Raw genomic sequence first — 23210 nt, 5'->3', positions numbered from 1 at the left:
TTAAGCTCGCCAAGAGGTGAAAAGCCCAGGCAGCCCGCGATAAGGAGATGAGCACGGGTGAAAGACTAATGGGCCTGCATTTTTTCGCCCTCACACCCGCATGGTCATAATGTGATAATTGGAAAACACTGGAGGGAATCTCGGTGGATCCCTCTGAATGCAGCAGTGAAGGCACTAAAAGCCTGCAGGTCATCCCCAGCAGTCAGAGTTTACCACAAAAGCACCATTTCACTGCCACTGACTGTCTGTTAAAATACTTTGTTGCCCACACTGACCACACTGCAAGAATGCAGCTGCATACCTCTAAATCAAAAGTTGAAGTGAGGAGTGGGTTTCTGAAACCATTATCATAGATTTTAGTGGATTACAGCTTGCGGTTCCCAAAAAGATTTTTTTCTGAGAATAATGTAAATCTCAGTTAAAGGGGGAATGTGCTGAGGTCAGCTAGATTCACTTGGTTGGGAAACCACAAATTCTCACACGCAGAAGAGGTTAAGTTCCTTTTCACCTGTAAATCCATTATGATTTTTTTTTTTTTAAATAATAATGGAATCTTAATAATGGAATAATAATCTTATTTTAATGAAGCAAGTGTTGATTGCACAATGTAACCACTGAGTGAGAATAAACACAATCCATATTTTAAATTGATTCCTTATAAGTGTGGCTGTTGCAAAACAATTCTGTCTGCCCCCAAGTACAAAATTTCACAGGATTGTTAATGATTTATGGCAAAAGGAAATGGGTTTGCCATTACATCACCAAATCAAACAAAGAGGGTCCGCAACGAGAATGACAGGGCCAATGAAAACATTATGGTCCATCAATGAGGAGGGACAGTGGGAATTGTGTTGATGGCCAGTCTGAGTATGTAGGGAGATAAGGCACTTTAAAACTTGGAAAACAACAAAGCATGCCAACTTATTGATATAAGCACATGTTTAGTCTGTTTTTCTTGTTCCTTGATGTGGAAAGTAGCTATGATGATAACCAGCCATCTTTGTGTTAGCAGTGCCAAACACGGTATTCTCTGAAGGCTGAATAGTTTTCTGCTTCCAATCTAAGGTCATCCTCCCCGACGGGAGTTCTGACAAAGCACCGTTAACTGAATAACTAAACTACACATTCAAATTTATCAGTCAAAACGTCCTCTTTGGTCATAAGAAAGGAAGGCGAACAAATGTGTAACTTAAATAAGTTTTAGTATCAGTGTGAAGTGTAGATCAGCAGAATTTCTTTCACAGCAGATGTGAATTTGAAAAGTGGTCTGAATCACCATATGTGCACCACGGCCCACTTTCATGTAAAACAATATTTTCACAGACTGCCATAGAAACAAATAATATTAAACTGCACAAAAATACAACTCACCATTACACTGAATGCATGAAGGGTGACCAAAGCACTTATAAAGTGTATGTCTCCATGTGATGAAGCAGTTTTGAAGGCTTCATTGCCTCATTTGCTAGCCAGTCGCCACTTATTATGCAGAGCTGGCTCAGTGCGTGAGAATCCCCTATAGCGATAAATCCATATGTTAAACAGGACTCCTGATATTTTTCTTGGAAGTTGTAGGCTCTTTTTTTCTGTCTCCTCACTGGGCCTTTTCCCCTTTCCATAGAAGCTGTTCCAAGATGTTTGTTTCTTACTAATTTTTAATCGTTTTTGCTAGCTTGTGGGTTTAATTTTTGATGCACTGTATAACATCACAGAGACGAGCATCTTGACAGGTGTCCAGAGGGACAAGCGGATGCATCTGGACATTCTCTCAAAATGAAACTTCTGAAAATATTTTTTTATTCACTTTTTTTATGTGGCCTGGTACCAAATGAGCAGTTGGTGGGCCTGGTGGTCGGGGACCACTGATCTAAATTGTCTTATAAATGCAATCTTTTATTCAAATGTACTTTTCTGTGAAAAGATCCTTCATTGTTTATGTCTATCACAAACTGCGTTGCTTAGAATGATTGCCGATTGTGACCCTTTAACACAGAATGACAGCCATCATGAAGCCACATTGTTTGGTCCACTTCTACCTTCTCCAGAGCACAGCCACAAATAGGCATCTTCCCTTGTCTGTCCTTCAGCTCCTTTAGCTTTACTACATTTACCCCTGGCAGGGCTACATTATAAAGCCTGCAGTGGTTTGTGGCTTGAATCCTGGGTGGATTTATCCAGCCCAGCAGCTGGGTTGAATCAGTGGAGTTAATGCATTTTGGTCCTCGTGCTTAATACAGTGCATGTTCGTTGATATTCACCACAGTGGACTTACACCTAAAACATAATAGAAGTAACATCCTCTCTTAAGTGTATTTTCTCATCATAATCTGAGTCACTTTGATCACAACGTGCAAGACAAAGTTCAAAACAACATTTTGGGTCTCACAGTTCAAGTTATTCCCTGCTGTTAAAGATTGTGTGACATTGTAGTGACGGTAATAACATTTCGAGAAAGGTATTCCAATTAAATTAAAAAAAAAAAAAAAAAAAAAAAAAAAAAAAAATATATATATATATATATATATATATATATACATATATATAGTATCCTTTTGGTCTGAATGTGCAGAATTACAGAGTAGAAAGAATTCATACACTGGACCTCAGCTCCATCCTAATTCACTTTCACTCTTACTTGTTTATCTCTAGATGAGGATGCATCCAATGTGCAGATAATGTGTGCCTGGTGCCAGAAGGTCGGTGTCAAGCGCTACTCTCTGAGCATGGGGAGTGAGTTGAAGAGCTTCTGCAGTGAGAAGTGCTTTGCTGCCTGTCGCAGAGCCTACTTTAAAAGAAACAAGGTAAAAATCCATCTCAGATGGACAATGTGATATAACACCTCAAAGTGTCTGCACTTACACTGTGCCACATATCCTCTGGCAACCGCATGATGAGAATAAAAACTGGACAAAATGGTCCAGCAAATACGTCAAACAAGCATCAAATGAGCTAATATATATCACAACATATTGTGCGTTACTATGTGGTGAACAACCTTTACAAGTTGCATGATTTGGACATGCTGCTAATGTCGAGGAATAGGTTAACATTGAGGAATTCTTTTGTTTAAGATCTAAAAAAGTGTTAACAAGGCACCTTGTGCTTGGATTAATATAGAATATCGAGTGGGAGTAGGGAAGGAACTAGCCTGCAGCTCTTTAGTTACTATCTTTCCCCCCAATTTTTCACAACAATGCAAATATTACAATTTGATGAAATGTATCACTTTTTCCTGATGAGAATATATTTTTTTTCTTTTTTCAAAATGACATTTGCTCTATTCTTTAATTTTGGATAAATAGATAAAAGGTGAAAGATGATATCAAAGTCAGTTTGCAATGTGTGAGTTAGCTAAATCAGCTTTGTCGAAAGATATGAATAATAGCGCAACAAGTTATAGGTTACATTACATTAACAGTGTAACTACATACTAATGCAGTTATATCGTATATATCTTGAGGAGAATACCCATAAAAATGTGTGCTATTTCTTCAAGGTTAGACTAATAAATGAAAGGTCGAAGTGTCGAGATCAGTTTGTTAAAACAACTTGGGGGGGCAGGGGGGTGCGCGGGGGGGGTGTTGTAAGTTTAGGCAACTAAAATTGTTAAGAGAGTTGATTAGATGAAGACAGCCCTGAACATGAACACCAAAAAAAAATGGCATCTGAATTTCTTTTTTGAATAAAGGATTCAACCAAAGCTCTTAGATTAGACAGTAAATGCACAATATAGTCTTTCTACCACTAAGGCAAGCTGTGTTTTCGCCGTCAAAATTATTTTGTATTTCTAGTGAAACATCTTCATTTATTGTCATCTTTTCTGAAGAGAAAACAATTAAGCCCGCATACATTTTGTGACATTATACTCATTTTAACAGCATTTCATGAGTGTACACTCAAAAAGTCAGATAAGGTGACATCATTTCCAAATTCCCGGTAAACTCATTCCTGATAGTCTTAATTCCCAGCTTGTCTTCACAAGTGCATTTACTGTATCTGTTCGATTGCTGAGAGCAGTAACCCCGCAATACGGCTGCCAGAACACTTTCCGTGATCTGGCAGCGTCTTCATCAACAGGCACTACATTGTTCTCCTGACAGAGCTAAATGACATTTTCATGGCTGTTTAACAGTCTCTATACTGTGAGGAAGAACTTTATCTTTTGTAGCTTCAACAATTATCACCCTAAATTCTGGGAAATTGTAACTAAAAATGTTGGTTTAAAAATGTCAACTGACATTACTTTTTCATCCAGGCAAAATGCATAATACATAAAACGTCCAAGCAGAAGCCATTTAGAATAAATCATGGTTTTTACAATAAAAACATATTCAGGCAATCAACTCCAACATGTCGTGGTGATGCATTAGGGGACAGACGGAAAATATAATAATAATAAAGTTGTTATTGTGTTCTCGTTTCCCCCCCAATGATTGTAGTTAAACAATCTCCTTTCTTTCTTGTACCAAAGCTGGGATATATAAGGAATTACGCTGTGAGTATGATGTGTTTTACTCTCCTGCTTGTCTGTCCTGAAGTCAGTTATTCATCCAAACATAATCACTTTTCAAGCACTGCACTGGAGCAGGAACAGAGTGATGGGGGGGGGTGCACATAGAGTATGTTTGTTCATTTCAGTTAGTGATACCCAATCCCTTTTTGTTTTCTGACACTTTTTCCTGAAAGCATGAGAAGCAAGCTAACCTTGTGTCTACTGTACTGTTGCTCATAGTGTATGTTTTTCATTTTCTAATTTAACATTTTAGCCCATTTACTTTTAATGGCAAATTTGTAGTTTCCATCGTACTGAATGTTGAAGTGATGATCTGTCTGGTCCCGGGGATGACAAGGAGTGTGACACATTAAAACCTTGTGGGAGAATGTGCGACACTTGGAAGAGCTATAGAGTTTCACATCAGATGAACGCAGCTTTTGAAACTAGTTTTATTTTTGATCTCAGAGCTCCAAAGGAGGTTTTCAAAAAGAGACAGATGCAGGTTGGTGCCATTTGACATGCTACAAACCTGACAGGACAGCTCAGTGTCAATCAAAGATCAGTGAGGGAGGCTGTAAACACGACATCTAAGTTAAGGTTGATGTTAACAAAGTTCCCCTTTATGAATCTGTGGGACTCCTCTTCAGTCAAATAGAAGTAAAACCAGTTTATTTAACAGTTATGGTGTATTTATTCTCCTCCTTCTTACCATATCAGCTACAAAATATCATAATATCATGTTCATTTTATATCGCACATTGTTACTCTGTTTAGAGCAGCTCTTTTAAATCTTGTTGATGCTGCATCATACTGTGACCTGATGAGTGACATTTGACACAGACTGAGAGTGAAGCTAGATTATTTGGCATTTTGGCATTTTGGCATTTAAGGTAGACAGACGTGTCTAGAGGGAAAAGTGAGTGGAAAAACTATAAAGATGCACAAGTCCTCTTTCCAATTCTCTACACTCTCCCTATTAATGTGCCCCACACTTTTGACAGAAACTTAAAAGCATGCCGTCTCACTGCAGTGACAGCTCCTCGGACACGTTAGCGATGTACAAAAGGCCTTAAAAGGGGGACCATATCGGTCAGAATCAATCTTACGCGCACAAAATGATTGGCAGTCTCTCTCCTTCTGCTTCACACAATTACCTTCATGAAATTTGATCGGTTGTAATGATGGAGCATTTTAAATGTTTAATATGATTCATACGCAACAATGAGGAATAGCAATCTGTTTGCTACTTGGAAGCCACTTAGTTCACAAATTCAAATGCTTAGTGCAATAATATTTAATGAAGTACCTGATTTTCTGTGTAACAATGCATGCTAACGACTTAAAAAAACAAAACAAAAAAAACAGTCACCTTCTTTTGCTTAAGTAAAACATTTCATGTAGCCACACAGGCAGACAGTCCCCCTGCCACAGTTCAGAAACACTTAAATATATCATTGCTGAAACGGAATCATTGCTCATGATCAGGATCATGTTTAGACACTGGCATGAAGCAGTAAGGCTTTCGTCAGAATGGAAGCCCATTTGCAAAATGGATTGTTTGTTCTTTAATTTTATAACTCTGACATGCTGTCTCTTAAACAGTAAGTGAGAGAATAATGTGAAACAAACTATTATACCATAAGCCCCAATGGAAAAAAAAAAAAATCTAGATTGTGTCAATACTTTTTCAAGCAGCAGAATAAGATTACCATAATTAATAATTTGTTTGCTTAAACTGGATATTGAACCCAGGACCAGCTCCTCTCCCTCACCTGGCACCAACCCTTTCTTTTCACTGTGCTAATTTGACATCAGAACTGCATTGTTCCTATTTCTCTTCAAACGCTCCCCATTTGCCGTATTTGTCGTCTTAGCTGCTTTCTTGGGACATTGCACTCATGTTTACATAATTGCATGAGACAGGCAGTCGATTTAAAGGCCCACTGAGGTTACATGATTTCCATTTAAGTCTTATCTTGAGGACAAACACAGATAAGAGTTAACACTCTTTATTTCAGGGGACAATTGCCTAGTTGCTAGCTCATTAGTTTCTTTACCTTTAATATATAGGTTGGCTTTTTATTGTTCTACGTATCCTACAAAATCAGGTAAATGACCTTTACAAACGTTGGTTAGCTGATATTTATAGAAGCTTACACTTACAAATTTAATTCATTTAGTCTGCAGTTTTCTTTTTTTGTGAAAAAGAGCACTGAGCTAATTTATGCCTATTCAGTTCTGTCAAGATGCTCTAGTTAGTGAGTGCAACTATCAAGATTGCACACAATCAGTTCCGGCCCTTTGTGAAATGACCTTTTTTGTTTATTGTAATTAAAGTAATGTATAAACATTATTATAGGATGACTTGATTGATATTGATGAATACTGTACTCCAATCTTGTGCTGCAGGCGATCTGTTATCTTGCTCCACGACTTTCCTCTATATCTTTCACTGCATCTACTGTTTTACATAAAAAAAAAATAAAAAAGCAGGCCCCCCTAAAACATTTATTAAAAGTTAAAATAGATCTGGACCTAAAGATCAGAAGGGTAGAAATGTAGCAGTATAGCCAAGAGAAGTGATGCATCTTTCACCAAGTTTACAAGACAGCCATACAGCCTATTGAAACAAGATATTTTACTCCTGTTTTATTCCTGTTCAGCCATATTGGCTGTTTCCCTCATCCATCAGCACAATGCATTTATTCAAACATCACAAATACAGGAAAGGCCTGCTCTGCCACAGCGGCTCATATTCTATATTTTGTCTGCTTCTTGTACGCGCATGCAGGCCATTTGTGGAATCGATACCCACGTTTCTTTTCTCATGCACCCACAAGGTTGGCCACAACAACATGACCTGCAGGCTTTCTTTTTCTTTTGTCTAACAACAGAAAAAAATATTGTCATGGCTGGAAAAAAAAAGTATCTCATGTCTGCTTTTGCTTCGGGTAGGGGGGGGAGGAGGGGAGGTGAGGTTGCAGGGGGCGGTCAACGGCTGTGGCATTATGTTGCATGAAATATCTTCAGCTGCCTCATCCCTGAAACCCAATCCCCTCTTAGGGTGACTATGGCTGCTACTTTCTCATATCTCTCCATAACTCCATAATAATGTGTGTGGTTGTGTGTGTGGCAAAAGATGATTGATAGTTTAACTCGGGCTAATCACTTATTTGCCTGTTTACTGTATGCCTTAAGCTGCTGGATTCGTTTGTATGGAAGGTGCTGCCTTCTGGCTATTCACACTACTCAATTATTCTGTCACCTCACTCTGCCTGCTCACTTTCATTCTCTTTTTGGGTGTCCACTATTTATTCAGAGACACAACTTGGCTCTTTTCTCCTGTTTGGTTTGCATGGCGTGGGTTGTGTGGGTGTGTATGCGCGTGGAAAGATACCAACTAAGGGGAACGCTTAGAGTGAATTTGCATGGAGCTTGGACAGTTAGGAGGATTAAAGGCATGGAATTTGTTCAACAGTTAATGCTTTCACATGCACCCCTATGCTCTCGCTTTCTATTTTACACCCGTGCATACACCGATAACCATGCTCGCCTGTTGGACATAGTGCCAAGATTAAGTTAGGTAATTAGTAGTGATGGATTACTCCTCAGTGAGCGGGCGCCACAGCAGTGAAAAGGTGTGGGGTTAGAGGATGCTCTCAGTCAGAAAACATATCATCTATATGTAAGTTTTTGTTGCTTTGTCAATTGTGCATGCAGGAGGTGAATTTATTGCTGAAACATCATTTGTGATGAAATTCTGCTTCTAGCTGTTGCAGTAGCCCGAACAATCTGCTGTCCTCTGCAGCTTGCCCTGAGCTGAGTTTCAGTCTGTTGTGATTGAAAAAGCAGCAAGGAGTGGAACTAGTCCAAAAAAAAAAAAAAAAAATCAGTTAAAAACAAGTTCACTTTGATTCTTGTGGGATCTATGAGTGTACTGAATTTGTAAAGATTACACGTTTTATTTAAATACACTACAGCGATCCTTCCATACTTTTATACTGGATACTTTGCACAAATTAACACAACGGCACGCATATTGGGCCACATGTTTTGCTTTGACGACGCTCACAAAAGCCCAAAGCAGATAGTCAGGAGACTTCAGCTTGTGTTTTACAGGTTGTTTCTGCTGCAGCAGGGCTTTTTGTTCACACCATGAAATTTCCCCCTGGAGACCCCAGACCTCCATCAGTGTCTTTCCCCGGGAGCTCCCTCCAGGCACGCAGGGGCAGAGTGCCGCTTCATGTCAGCCCAGAAATGTCACATCATCTCAAACACAAACACACACAGACACGTCTGCTGCAGCCCCGTGGTTGCCTCCCTGCTCTTGAACACTCCGCAATTTACCTTGCATCTGCCAAGGAGGGCACGCACGCAAAAGGAATAAGAGAAAAGTGAGTGCCTGAGTGTGAAAGCACGCAAGTGTGAGCTGCACCTTGTATATGTATGAATGTAGCTGCTTGTGGAAATTTTGTGTGCATGATGAAGTGCATAATGTGTCTACATATTGTGGCTCAGGCACACTGCTGGTTAGGAAGCCTTGAGGCCTGCCTGACACAGCTTCAGGGCACAGAGAGGAAGGTGATTATCTCATAGCTGCCAGCCATTCAGCTCAAATAAAGACAGAAGTAACTAAAAAGTAAAGACTAACTAGGCGTTGAGATTGTAAAAGTGGAGCCATGCACATGAACTTGCATACCTTTATGCCGTTCCTTAAACTTATAGGTTTCAAGTCACAGAAAAACTGCAATAAAGGCTTTATTTTTGCATTTGCTGGCACACCTCATCACACCACCTTTTAGGTGTGTTGTGATGATGACCTTGAGTGAGGGAATAGACAAATTTGCCAGTTCACAATTCAAAGTTCTCAGTATGCATGGAAGATGTTACTCCAGAGTGACTTCTATGTATAATAGCACTTGCAACACCCTTAAAAAGTCATTTAATACAAGAAAATTGCCCCGTATCATTCCCTCTGCAATTAAAATGAAGTTGTGAGATATTTGTCACGGCAGTTTGTGAGATCAGTATTGCTCTGTATATATCCATATGGTGCTGTAAAGAAATTCAGAAGTATATTAAAAAATGGTAGCATCTGTTCTAACTTGTCAGTCTTCCCTACACAAATCAAATGGCTCCCTAAATGACAATATTTCTCTGCAGCATTGGTTGTTAATTCTGGGTCAGCACCACAACTGCAATCAGTTACAAGATTATTTAGGTCGGAAAGCGTGCCTCATAAAATTTTGTTCTTGATTGTTTTTTATTTTCCCCAAAATGCTACAAAAATCTTCTACTTGAAACAGCATCGTGCTAAGCAAAGATTTTGGGAACCTTTGTCCTAAATCATCCCTAATCTAACCAGACAACACTTGAAAACCCCTAGTTTCTGTTTGTGCACAAAAAAAGTAATCAGGTTCATAGTCATCTAAAAATATTCCTGTACATATGTGTATAAATCTCCATGCAGGGCTGCAAACACAACTGAACTGGTTCGGCTGGTGTCAAACATGGGAGTAGGAGCAAGGCTTTTCTTTTCTGTTTTTTTTGTTTGTGTTTTTTTCGAATGTGTTTTTTTCTTACATGTCATCTGCGCAGTGCTGGGACTGCACCTTCATATCAGGATTTGGACTGAGCTCCTCTGCGGCTGTGTTTGTCTTTGGATTTGGAAAAGCCTGGCTTTGTGCGTCCTTCTTTGGGAAATGCAGCACTTTTGGCAGGTGATGGGCACACAAACCTGGAAACATATCTGTGCCCAGATGGAAACTAACATGGTGGCAGCTGGTGTGACGTCCCCTCAGGACGGCTGAGTCGCCAGAGGGGAGCCGAGCGGCCGATGTCCTGCTCTGTCTTTCTTGTAAGGAATTTCAGCTGCAGTTTGCTGGCATGATGGAGCAGAAATAAACACAAAACGAACAGGATGACACAGCTCACACGCAATACATGGCAAAGTGGTGGTTGGCTTACAACATCTATCTATCCATCTATCCATCTATCTGTCTGTCTATCTATCGATCTATCTATCTATCTATTTATCTATCTATCTATCTATCTATCTTAATCACATCTCCTTTATCTGTGTGTGTCTCCCTGTGTGCGCCTCACGCCTCGTTCACAGTGCCAACACCTCATTAGTACAATATGCAAATGAATTGGCATGGGGCCAGAGGGTCAGAGCACAAACTGGAGACAGAATAATAGCACAGTGGTGCATCTTTGTGTGTGTGTGTGTGTGTGTGCGTGAGAGAAAAAGAGTAATAATGCGTGTGTGGCCAGATTCATGTGTGTTTACCTGTCTTTGAATGTGTCTGTGTGTCATGTCGGTGCTCATACTGCGGATGCTTGGTGCATTTGTGTGCGTGAGAGGAACAGTAGACAATAGCCGAAATGGGTCAGCCTATACCCACAGCTCATTTAGTGCACTGACAGTCTCTAAATAACCGTGACCCCGTAATCTCTGGTTGTGCTTTCTCCAACCTTTTGTGACAAAGTTAAAAATCCTCCTTGTTACATTGTAAATTGTCATTGCTAAACAATGTTTTCTGTCAAATTTACACCGTATCCTTCTCCAGTACAAATAACCAGCATGCTTCAAAAGACACAGGGCAGCAGTATTTGATTTATGTCACACTTGGAATGGGAAACCCTACCCTACCCTAAGCAGATGGAGGCAGAGGCAAACTCAATCTCTTTTTGGACAAAAAATGTAAAATATATGCCAGAATTGCCCTTTGGTATTGTTGAGAGACGAACAGAGCTGGGGGCCAAATTACCCAGAAGAAATCAAAGGTTGCAGCGAGCAATTTAAAGAGAACATGATATGAAAGAAAGATGCTCAGGCCAGCAGTTCACCTGTCAGTGATATAAACTCAGTATGAAATGTCAGCTTTAGGGCTGCAAATGGTGTGATGAACATGTGTAATTGAGGTTAAGTCTTCATTTCTGGTAACCACAGCTCTGAGCCCTGTGGCTGTAAAAAAAATGTACTAATTATATCACGGTGAGGTCTATATTATATAAAGGTGCATTTCATTTATTGCAACACAATGGAACAATTTGGCAACGTGCCAGCCGAAGCTTCTCCGCTAACTTCTTTGGAGCAAAATTGCCCACACCTGGCACAACAGCAGCGACTGCCTCCGTTTTCACGCTGTGCGTCATGAATACCTCGAGTGCAGGAGAAGGTGCCTCCTTTTGCAGCTGGAATAAATGATTAAAGGAGTTTTCTGTTGGAGGGAATCGATCACTTTATTTTGTTTTAGCTGATGTTTCGGTTTTTGGGGACGGTCACTCAGCACAGGGATTTCATAGCACAATTTATTCACTGTTATGCATGGAGTGTTGAATAAGAGGAACCTTTTACAAGACAACCCATAAGTGACTTAAACCATCTGATAGCATTTGAAAAAATATTTATGAAATCTGCATTTCATTTACATGATCCATGGCCAAATATTTCTGCCGCTGTTTGAGGTTTTGTGAAACTTGATACTGACTTTAAACTTTGACTGCACAGAGGGACAGATTGCTAACTTTACCTGAGGTTGAGACCAGTTCAGCAGCAGAGGGGAGGCCCCGACACTGCCGCACAGGCACTTTCACTCTGAACAGTGTGGGTGTGAATAGACTCTCTGAGCTTAGTTAGCTTTGTCCCACCTGTTAGGGTGGGACGATCCCCCGCTTTAGCTGAAGGTCTGCTCAGTGCACATTTTGACTCATTCACAATGAAAATAGCAGTTGACTGGAAGAGGCTTCGGCCTTTTGGTTGCTCTGAGTGGATGATAAGTGTATACAGTGAATAAATGGCAGACAAGATGGTCGGTAGGGACGTCAAAATAGTTTTCATTTCCATTTCATTTTATTTTCTACTGCTTATCCATCAAGGTCATGGGGGTGCTGGAGCCAATCCCGGCTGGAATCTCAGGTGAGGGTGGGGTACACCCTGGACCGCTCCATCAAAATACTTAAAAAGTTCAAATGTAAAAGTTATGCAAATGTCAGTCAACAAGAATAATGGGTTTGCAGAGCATGTTTATGTTATATATAAATATTTCTGTTCTCCAAAGAACTTATTTCAAATATCTGTGTGAGACCATTCACTCAGTAGGGAAGTGGTCCCAGTCCTTAGGACTCCAGTGTTTAATGACCTCAGAGCAGTACATATCGTTTACACCAAATTGATTTTTCATTTTAAATGTGTTTACGTTCTCTTTTTCTATCTCCTATAAGTAAATAAATGAATGTTTAATGAACACACACTGCTGTGGTAGTGGACAGCACTTTGAATGTCTGATCTCCTCGCTCATGTACATGCATGCACACATACAGTTTTGTTTCACAGACTTCTGTTGATTGGTTTTTGATTGTTTTTTTTTTTTTTGTTTATTTTTTGCAAACCAATGACTGCTCACCCATTTTACAGTCACCATTTCTGTTCATCTTTCTCAATGTTGTTTTTCATTTCTGAGTTTCCTTGTTGCCTCTGTTCACCTGTTTATTTTGTCCATTCGTAAAAAGAAGCCATTATTTCTCCCCCCCAGGCAAGAGACGACGATGGCCTCGGTGGGAAATTACCCCAGAACAGCTTTACTCAGGACACGCCCAGGCTTGTCTTCAAGACAAACAGCGATGTGCTTGTAAGGACCATAACCATTTAACACCAGATAGAGTTTAAGCTTGATGGCTACTGCACAAATATGTTTTGATGTTGTTCTTTGTTAAAAGTGTATAATTTTCGAGTCATTTTCTCCTGACTTGTTGCTGGACTGGTTATAGTTGTAAAAGCAGAGATCAAACATCAGACTCAGACCAGCCCAAAATAACACACAGTACACAAGTGGCTCTCCAGTTTTGCATAATATGTCTCATAAATTTAAGTTTCAACTTTCCATAACTTTTTGCATGCAGAGTCATTTGCTTTGCTCATTTTCATTTTGCATCATATCCTGTGACTTTTAAACTGGGTGTATAATCTGATTGGAAGGTTAACAAATCTATGATGGAACCAAGAATTGTGTGAATTGCATTATCAAGAATTTTAATATGCGTTAAGGCTTTACTAGCATCCCAAATGTTTTATATAGATCCTTCATTATTTTGTGAAAGTACAGCAAAAATATTTATGACTTACATCTAACAATCAAACTGTACTCAGAAGTAACTCCTGCAATCTTGGATTCCGGTAATGCTAACCTAACTAAATATTCAGTCATCCAAGACCTTCTGCTATAGTTGTGGGTTCGCATCAGCTTTTCTTTAAAGACACATTAAGCTTTATGTCTAATAAAGTGGCTCAGTTGATTCTTTCTGCAACCTGTCCGATTGGCTGACTGCTGATGTTCAGTCCATGGAGGCTTTTGGCGATATTGCTGTGCTTACAAATCACAGCAGTCACGTTTTTCTGAGTACAGTGCTATTACAGGCAAACTATAGAGAATGAATCCATGCAGGAGTAGGGCAAATTTTTTCCAGTATAACATGTTGAGCATTGTGCTTTTTCGTTGTCTTGCTGAGATTTAGCCACTTAAATATGTGTAAGCCAAATGTGAAGCTACAGCCAGGAGCTGGTTAGAACAGCTACACCACAAAGTCTGCCTAACACCAACTCAATTGTTCAGTACATGTAAAATCCAAACAGTCCAGCACATAATCCTCCTAAAACCACAACATGCTGTTTTTGTGCTGTTGTTTTTGAACAGATTGAATAAATATGGGATAAGGTACGAGTGGGCAGATTTTGTTATGTTAATGGCTTATTTGATTGCTAAAGTAAGCCGATCCCCTGCATGCTGAAGTTTAATACTTAGCCTTACAACATAAGAGAGGTATTAATCTCATGTCATATTTCTTGGCAAGAAAACAAGTTCCCTAGACAGATTTTTGCTTTAAGCAAAGCTGTGCAATGCAGCCCATACAAACAGAGATATCTGGCCGCAGAGAGGTCCACTTCACTGCGGTGACATTCAAATAAAATCCACTAGGTCTGTCTCGTCATTCTTACGGTGACGTATTTTACTCACTGTGTGTGCGTGAGTGTGTGCTGTGAAATATAGTGCAATTGAGTTTCACCTGGCCAAGTGAGAATAGCCTTTGTATGTCACATCCATAATGAGTGATGGTGATGGCTGGCTGCGAGAAGAGCAGCCTTATATGGAGCATATTTCTGCTCCGCTTGGGCTTTCATCTGCAGTTTAAACATTTCATGCTGTATTCAGGATTTAATTAATAAGTCAGACACACAGTGTAGCCAATATAAAACACTGGAAAGGATATGAACTCTAATGTAAGAAAGCTAATTATAACCCTCACAATAGATTTTTCAGTAAATTAGGGCCACTGTAAATTGATAGTTTGGCTAATCAAATGAATAAGTCCAGATGTTGCAGATGGTCTCTTAAGCATTGCCAAAGTAACATTTTCTTGCACAAACTCTAGTTGAGCTTTACTCTGTTTGCTTTTTCCAATGGACCAGGTGCTTTAAGATGGCAGTCTCTTGCTACACAATATAGGTTCTGGACTGAATCCACAGTGCAACAAACATGGTGTTTCTTTTCACTCGAGCGATCGACTTAAATTGTCATTTGTGGATTGTGTGCTGCAGATAGAGTGAAGTGTGACGACCTGACCAGGACCCAAGTGGCCGGCTTGCTTCAAGCACCTGGTTCATTTTCAGAAGTTTAATCCGTGCGTTTAGCGCTACGTGGCTGTGCCAACAATCTGAGGAGTGTCAAAAGAATCACATATCGATCTCAATAGGCTTTACAGTTGTGCTACGTTATGCACATTTCCTGCCTCCACTCAAAGAAACCTCTTAATGCTATACAATGGAGCCTCTTACACTCACCTCTTAACCCTATGCATCCTCCGCCACTCTTTCCTCTTTGTTGTCTAAATCCTTCACATCCTCTGCATCCTCCTCCTCTCCTTTGCTGCCTGAAACTTTCTCATCCTGCTCTTCAACCTGTTGAATATACTGCCCCTTTTAAAGAGCAACTGAACGGAGGGGGGGCTGTTTCCCTCCCTCTCAGCTGGTAACAGAAGTAGTTACAAACCTGAATCACCAGACAGCTATCTGCTGTGTTACACGGCTGATTATGCTAGCTTTGTTTGGTTCAGTGTAAAAAGGAAAAGGCAGTGTAATCAGGGGTTTTCTTAATGACAGTACAATGGGATCTCTGTATAAAACGTCTTGTAAAACCGCTGTCCTCTCTGCATCTGTTCCTTTAGCCCCTGAACGGCCCAAGTTCACATTTTCAAGGACTGCCTCGCTTAACTTGTTATTTTAGACTAACTACACATTAGCTGGCTTGCGTTTGATCTTGGGATTCTTAAATTTCACTGGTTTCCTCACAGGGTCAGAGGGCAAGAGGGGGAAAAACAATGATCAGTGAAGGTACCTCACTGGTTAAGAAGCACGATCATTGTTGTGATGCAAATGGTTAAACTACACCACCAATGCTGGTTCGCTGGCCATGATGGAAATAAATGACCATAATTACATTCAACTGCAAACATCTGTGTGCAGGAGTAGAGAGCGCGAGAGAGAGAGAGAGAAAGCACAACTCCATTAGCGTAATGTGCAGTGAAATTTCACTCACAGTGCAGAAAGTCGTTAAGTGCTCTCCATCTGTCTTTCCGAGTTGAGGAAAATTTCAGTACATTTATTATTTAAAATATCCTGTGCCTACCATTATTATCAAACTCAACTTGCGGGAGCACCTTTCTGACTCTTACTCAGTCATGGCTCATTGAATTAGCCAGGACTGTATGGGCAGTTAAGACGTGTTGAATTCAACAGTCTGACATCTGAGCGCCACCTGTGTACTGTGAGCTGAACGGGGCCTTTATAGTCAAGTCTCATTTATTTTTGCTGCAGTTTCTTATGTTATCCAGGTGTTTAACCCAAACTCTATTCGTAGTCACTTTCAGAAATTCCTGACCTTGCTGAAGTGACACCGCACAAAGAATTGTTAGAATACTTCTTGGTAAAAAAAAAACAAAACAGTCCTTTCAAAAGACGTGACAGTGCAACACACAGTCTATGTAAAGAACCAGATTTTCTACATGCAGGACAGCTGCAGGACAGCTACGCATGCTTTGGAAATGGTCACTGCTACAGTGCATCTGCCCAAAAAACCCCTGTGAGTCTTTCAGCTGCTGCCAGACAGCATCTTGCCAAATACACCAATGTGGCTGTGCAGTGTGCAGAGAGGAGTTTATCCACCTTCCGGTTGCATCCTTCAACTTATTAACATTCAGCAGGGGGGCTTAAGGGTCTGTGTGATGGATGGATGTCGTTGAGGGGTCTGACAACTGATTAATGCCTTAATTATCTCCAGCGAGGACCTGCCACTCCTCCCAGAGCTGACAGAGTGAGCTGTGTGTGGCCTGACGAGTAACGCCGTGTTCAGGGCTCGCCCACTGCTATCTACTCTACCAGGGTCACATCCTTTTTCTCCCAAAAGAAAAATTTGCACATTTTGTGCTGAAAAGGTGTGTAACAGTGATGAAACAGAGCAGCAAGGTGTTTTGGGATCTTTGCCACTGCAGTGAGTAAGAAAGACAAGTTTTCATTTGAACTTGCTCATGTTGGCATACAGGTCTGGCTTGCTTTCTGCATGCAGAAGTCAACCTGCGCTATGTAGTTCATCAGCAGAAGGGTAGCTTTTTGTAATGTAACTTTGACTGTTACATATTCCAATGTTCCTCCTAAAGGACCATCTGATAGTGGTCTTGTAATAGATTATCATCCTAAATTCCATGTATGCTCTTAATGGATTGTGCTTGTCCACATAATATAGTAAAACAGTTCTTTCACAACATACCAAATCTTCACATTAATTAACTTCCGCATTGATCAGCTACTTTGAATAAAAGTATATTTATCTATACAGCATTTAAAGTGACTCATCTATAATGTCTGCCTTTATAATAAGATCGCACGACCACACATCATTTGAGTGAAAAATAGTTTTGTCTGTTACTCCTAGCAGTGGCCGCCCAGTGATTTGTGGTTCGATGAGTCCTTATTGCAGGCAGAAGGTGTAAATGGATGCTTCCTGTTAGGGAAGAGAGTTAGAGAGAAAGTCACCTCAGGAGCAGAATGCCATCATGTACACATTTAGCGCACAGTAGAGGAAACGTGTCACTGTAGCTGCATGCACACAAGTTAAATACATACAGACGGTGTGCATTTATGCACTTCACAGTTAAGTGTTTGCTCATATGTGAGAGTGTAGAAACAGCACCAGTTTCCTCATAGAGAATCTTTTTTAAATGTGTTCATCTCCAGATGGTATGGAGGCTGAGCTCCTGCTTTACCAGGGCACTTCAAAGGAGTTCCATTTCATCAAGAGCAAATTAGTAGCATTTTGTATGCAAGGTGACAGGTGCTGATACAGAGTATGTATTGTTTGTGTTTTTGTTGTAGGTGTGTGACTGGTGCAAACATATTCGCCACACTAAGGAGTACCTAGACTTTGGTGCTGGAGAGAGGAGGCTGCAGTTCTGCAGTGCCAAATGCCTGAATCAATATAAGATGGACATTTTCTACAAGGAGACTCAGGCGGCGCTACCTGCAGCACTATGTAATGCAGGACATGGGCCTGGTGGGGACGGCAAGCCAGAGTGCAGTGGAGGGGTACAGCTGCTGACTCCCGAATCATGGGGGACACCGTTAGCGGACCTGCGCCGCAAAGCTCCCTCACCTGGGGGGCCCTCCACCACCTGTGCTTTGGCCCCTTCCACTTCTTCTGCAACCTCGCCCTCAGATGCTGGTGCTGTCTGCTCTCCATCGTCTTCGTCGTCAGCCAAGATTCCCACACCCAGACCCCACGAGAGCCCAACACTTCCTCCACCACCTGTTCCTGCCTTGCACCCTCCAGTTGGCGTTCCCTCTGGTAGCCCCCCCATGGTAATGACACCCAGGGGACCTATGCCTCTGCCTCTGTTCATGGAGCATCAAATGATGCAACAGATCCGTCCACCATTTCTTCGTCCCTCTGCCCACCCAGCAGGGCCAAACAGCCCACTCCCAAACCCAATCATCCCTGGTATTGGTCCACCACCTCCCCCAAGGACCCTTGGTCCAGCATCAAGCCCCATGCACAGGCCTCTGCTATCTCCACATGTCCACCCTTCATCCAATCCCAACCCTGGCATGATGCCCCCCCACCCTGGCATTCCCATGCCAGGCCTCCCTCCTTTCCCCCCAGTCAACATGATGCCCAATGGACCCATCCCCCTGCCACCAATGATGAATTTTGGCATGCCATCCTTGGCCCCATTGGTGCCCCCACCAACTCTTTTGGTCCCTTACCCAGTCATTGTACCCCTCCCAGTCCCAATCCCCATTCCAATCCCAATTCCCTTGAACCCCAAAACTTCCAGGAACCAGCCGGAGAGCAACGGCTCTGTCCGCAATGCTCCAGAGCCATCAGAGTCCTCAGCCTCTAGGTCCCACTCTCCAGGCTCCTCTGGTGGTGACAGAGGGGAGCAGAAAGTAGAGCCAGCTAGTGCAGAACGTTTCTCTCCCGTACGCACAGAGAGAAACAGGACGGCATTAGTGGACTTGACTGTGAAAGAGGAAAATCCGAGCAACCTATGTCTAGCCAGCAGCCCCAGACTTATGGACGGTGTGATTGATCTTACAGTGGGCCAAAGGTCATGTCAACAACAGGTAATTCAGAGGATGCTGCCTGGGGTCCAGGTCAAAGTAGAGGCAGAGGCTGAATCAAGATCTCCACCAGCTGCTGGGATGGGGAGGGAAGGAAAGGGCTGCCATGATGGAGGCGAAGGAGTCCTATCACAGGGCCTTCTCAGTCCTCAGCAACTGGAAGGGGCCTCACACTCAAACAAACTGGAATCATCAGCCTCCCCCTCCAGCAACAACAGCCCTTCCTGCAATACTGATCCTCCAGTTAGCCAGCTAAATCCCTCTATCTCCAATCTTACTCCACCACACTTATCCAGCACAGCACGGACCCAGCCCCAGCCCCAACCCTTGCCCCAAGTCCAAACTAGTCCTGGTGCCCCATGTAATGTCATAGTAAATGGTACAGGGTGGCATTCGCTTCTCACTCCTGCCTTTGAGCCTTTCCCTGACCGAAAAGGGGATGGCATTACAGGAGAGGCAGAGGAGCATCCAGCCAATGGAGAGCTGGAGCGTGAAGCATTGAAAGAGAACAATTGTGCAGTTGGAGACTGGGAGCCAGGGAAGAGGGACTCAGCACAAGATGAGGTGGTAAACACAGTAGAGGGTAAACCAGACCCTGAATCCAGCTTGGAGGAGGGCGAGCATGCCTACGCCCTGCCGCTGCTGTCTACCGGTGGCTGTGTGGTCATCCAGCCTGTGCCAAAGCCCGGTGCTGACAAGACAGCCATCCTGTCCTGTTCCATCAGTGCCCCTTTATCAGCTGCTGGGAGCCCCGAGCTGGAGCCACCTCTGAAGAGGAGGTGTCTGCGAATCCGCAATCAAAACAAATGAGGTGGGTTCCCATCAATGTGCTCCCACACTCTCATCCAGATATGCGCACTAAATATTTATACACTGCATAATTAGAAAGTCAAACAGATTTCATCAGCAGTAGTTCACATTAGAGTATCCAAGAAATTATCAGTTTTGATTCTGATTTCTCTCTTGGTCCCCAGTGTGTACCTTCAAACTATTTAAAATGGTCTGTGTTTTTCTGTGAAAAATGCTCGTTGTTGAGTTGTTTTCTGGTCCTACTTCACAATAAAATGCCTGGCTCAGCAACAGACATGGTGTACTCTCATAAAGACAGTTCTATACAGGTTAGACAAGTATCAGCTCAGTTATTATCCAAAGATTACACCAGAGCAAATGTTCCAAAGCTTTAAGACCACAGTGACAGGTGCTCAAATGATGTATTTGAATGTCACCTGCAGGGGCACTCACAGGGACTGACTCTGAACAGCCTCTTAAAGGGTTTATGAATCAGGAGGGAACTTCATATGAAACCCATTTGTGAGAAGATGAAATCAAACAGCACACCTAAAAAGTAGGTGTTAATACTTCGAGATACCGAGGATTTCTAGGATTATCCCAGCGGTCCTACCCAAGCACTTAGAGAGCACAAATTAACTTAACTATATTAAAATAAAATGAGATTAAAATACTAGTTGGCTGCATACAAGATATTATACATACACACCTTGTTGTGTTGCAGCGATTTTTTAAAAATGAATTTATCGCCGGAGAGTGTATTTGGCTGATACATTAATTGATCAAACATTAAATATATGCTTTCATTTTCAGAGAAAAATACTTGTTACTTTATTATACAATCGACTTTTACTCTGTATTATACTCAAGATGAAGTATACAGTAGATGAAAATGAAAAAATTCAAGTACCTCAAAATTGTGAGCGTAAATGCAGCTTATTACTTTGCAACCTTTTTTATATAATAGCTTAGCCTTCAGCTATCAAAATGGGAAAAAAATAACCAAAGACCCTATTAAAATAAAATTATAGACTCTACATTGATTTCAAAACATCTATCTGTTTGCTAAAATTAGATAGTGGAGGACATTATATATTGGTATTAAAATCTCAAGCCAACAATAGAAATGAAAGGATGTGTGGACACCTAGTACAGTAAGTATTAGTTAGCTGAGCTGTAACTACAGGATACAGTTAGAAATAAGCAAAAATTAATCCAGAGATTCTTGTTATGACCAAATCTGTTTTGAGAATGCGTGTGTTAAACATGCTACATCACTATTTCCTGCTATTTGAATTGTATTGTATTGTCTTGTATTGTACTGTATTGTATTGTATGATATTTAATTGCCAGAAATGATATTACAAGATTTTTCCCAACATAAATAGGTGAAACGTGTTCGAAAATTCAAATTGCAATTACCCCTCACAGTGTCGTTCTTAACTGCTGTTTGGAGGGGGTCAGACAATCCAGACAAGCTTTGACTGGCAGATTACTTCTGTGAGCTTTCATTGGAAGACTTTCATATCAAAGGATTTATTCAGCACATTAATAACAAAATTAACGATGCACTCCTAGAGTTGTTCATTAAATGAAATTGTATTCAAGAGCAACTGAAACCCAATTCAAGTGATGGTAAGATGAGGTGAGTGCTCTGAATTAGAGTAATTAATAATGACAAAAGATAATTAATTCTTGTTAATGCTTAACACATCCCAGCAGCTGTAATAAGCAAAGGAAGTGATGGAAAAAAACGTCCACAACCTTCAGATGGACAGTTATTGGTCACTGATGGAGACAGTAAAATCTGTTTTCTGTATCTCACCTTGCCACTTGTGTACAATAAGGCAGTCACAAAGCATTTATTATGAAACATCTAAAGCATTATGTAAAATTTATCCCTCCAGAGAAGCAAATGCTGAATATTTCAGTCTTTATTTGCCCGAAAGTCTCCTCAAGCGCCGTCTGATTGCAAGTAAAAAAAAAAAGAAGAAAATAATCCAAAAATAAGGAAGCACTGCTGAGAATCAGCTTTTTCTTCTGTTGGAGGCGTTTAATACAAAGGCTGTTCCTGTTTGGTACCAGTGTGAGCCCTGTTGCACTGATTATATTAAAATTAAAGGTGCACGACTTTACCCAAAGCAGCACTGGGGTCAGGGCTGAGGAGGGTGGGGGTGGGGCGGGGGGGTGCTCACCCACTGACTCATTCTAGTTCTCCTCCCACTCTGTTTCACAGATGGATGCTCTGAGGGACGCAGTGCCATCAACGACACTCACTTGTCCACCCCCACCTCCAAATCCCACTCCTCCCAACAACACTGCTGCACATGTGCACACACTCATACACACACGCACGCACACACACACACACACACACACATACTCTATTTTTTGTCCTCACCCATCGTCCAGTCTACCCGCACCACAAATCGCCTTCAGCAACTGATGAGAATCCAACCAAACATGTTGACATGTATCATAGCGTGGACAACACATCTTTTGTCTGTGTGACAGATACTGTAATGGACTGAACTTCTACAGACTTGATGTCGTAGCCAGCAGGATCGTTTCACCTTCAAACTGCACACTATATATCGTTGCAACAGGAGGACTTAGCCCAGCTCCTTGTCTCCTCATTCAGAGACTCTCAGCCCACACTGCCCCTCATTTTTCCACCCTCCCCAATCAAACCAAGTGCTCTCTGTATTGTCTGTTACTATGGAATGCACTTTAGTGTCAATATTCATTGTCACTGTTGGGAAATTCTTTAGAGGGAGATTTTCATCCCTCTTTGAAATGCTCCTTTTCAATCCAAATCTGTTGCCACATCACTAAAATCTCGGCTGCAGTAAATGTAGTCATTTTATTTATTTTTTTTTTTGTCTCATTACTTGCCGCCGATACACAGACTCATTTCACGAAGTTGAGCCACAGAACTGGCAAAAATACAAACTCTGCACTATCTTCATGTCTTTTGCTTGTCCACAACCAGAAAAAAGTACTTGCCAACCTGACACCAAGGGCTCTCGGTGATTCTGATGGGTGGCAGCTGAAAAAAAAAAAAAAAAAAAGCATAACAAGCATGACTACAATATGACTGATGAACACGTTAAATAGGTAGAAATCTGTCCTTGGACATAAAATTAGTAATTGTGTTGAGAATGATTCTTATTGAATCAGCAAACTGGAGGATAGTATAGTAACCTTCACCAGCAAGTGGTGGTGTGTGGGTAGACTCGTGGAATCTCTGCC

At 41.4% G+C, this 23210-nt stretch overlaps 1 protein-coding gene across 1 annotated transcript in view; it reads left to right on the top strand.

The window, feature by feature from the left end:
- Positions 1 to 19979, top strand: part of sobpa (sine oculis binding protein homolog (Drosophila) a) — a 33109-nt gene extending 13130 nt beyond the window's left edge. Inside the window, exons 4-6 of the mRNA XM_029494306.1 lie at positions 2650 to 2801; positions 13036 to 13131; positions 17925 to 19979. Coding sequence (XP_029350166.1) covers positions 2650 to 2801; positions 13036 to 13131; positions 17925 to 19979 — 2303 coding nt within the window. The remainder of the gene's footprint in view (positions 1 to 2649; positions 2802 to 13035; positions 13132 to 17924) is intronic.
- Positions 19980 to 23210: the final 3231 nt, after the last annotated feature.

The sequence above is a fragment of the Echeneis naucrates genome, chromosome 22, assembly GCF_900963305.1.
Source record: "Echeneis naucrates chromosome 22, fEcheNa1.1, whole genome shotgun sequence".
NCBI classification, from domain to species: domain Eukaryota; kingdom Metazoa; phylum Chordata; class Actinopteri; order Carangiformes; family Echeneidae; genus Echeneis; species Echeneis naucrates.
This window is presented reverse-complemented; position numbering and strand designations above follow the sequence as displayed.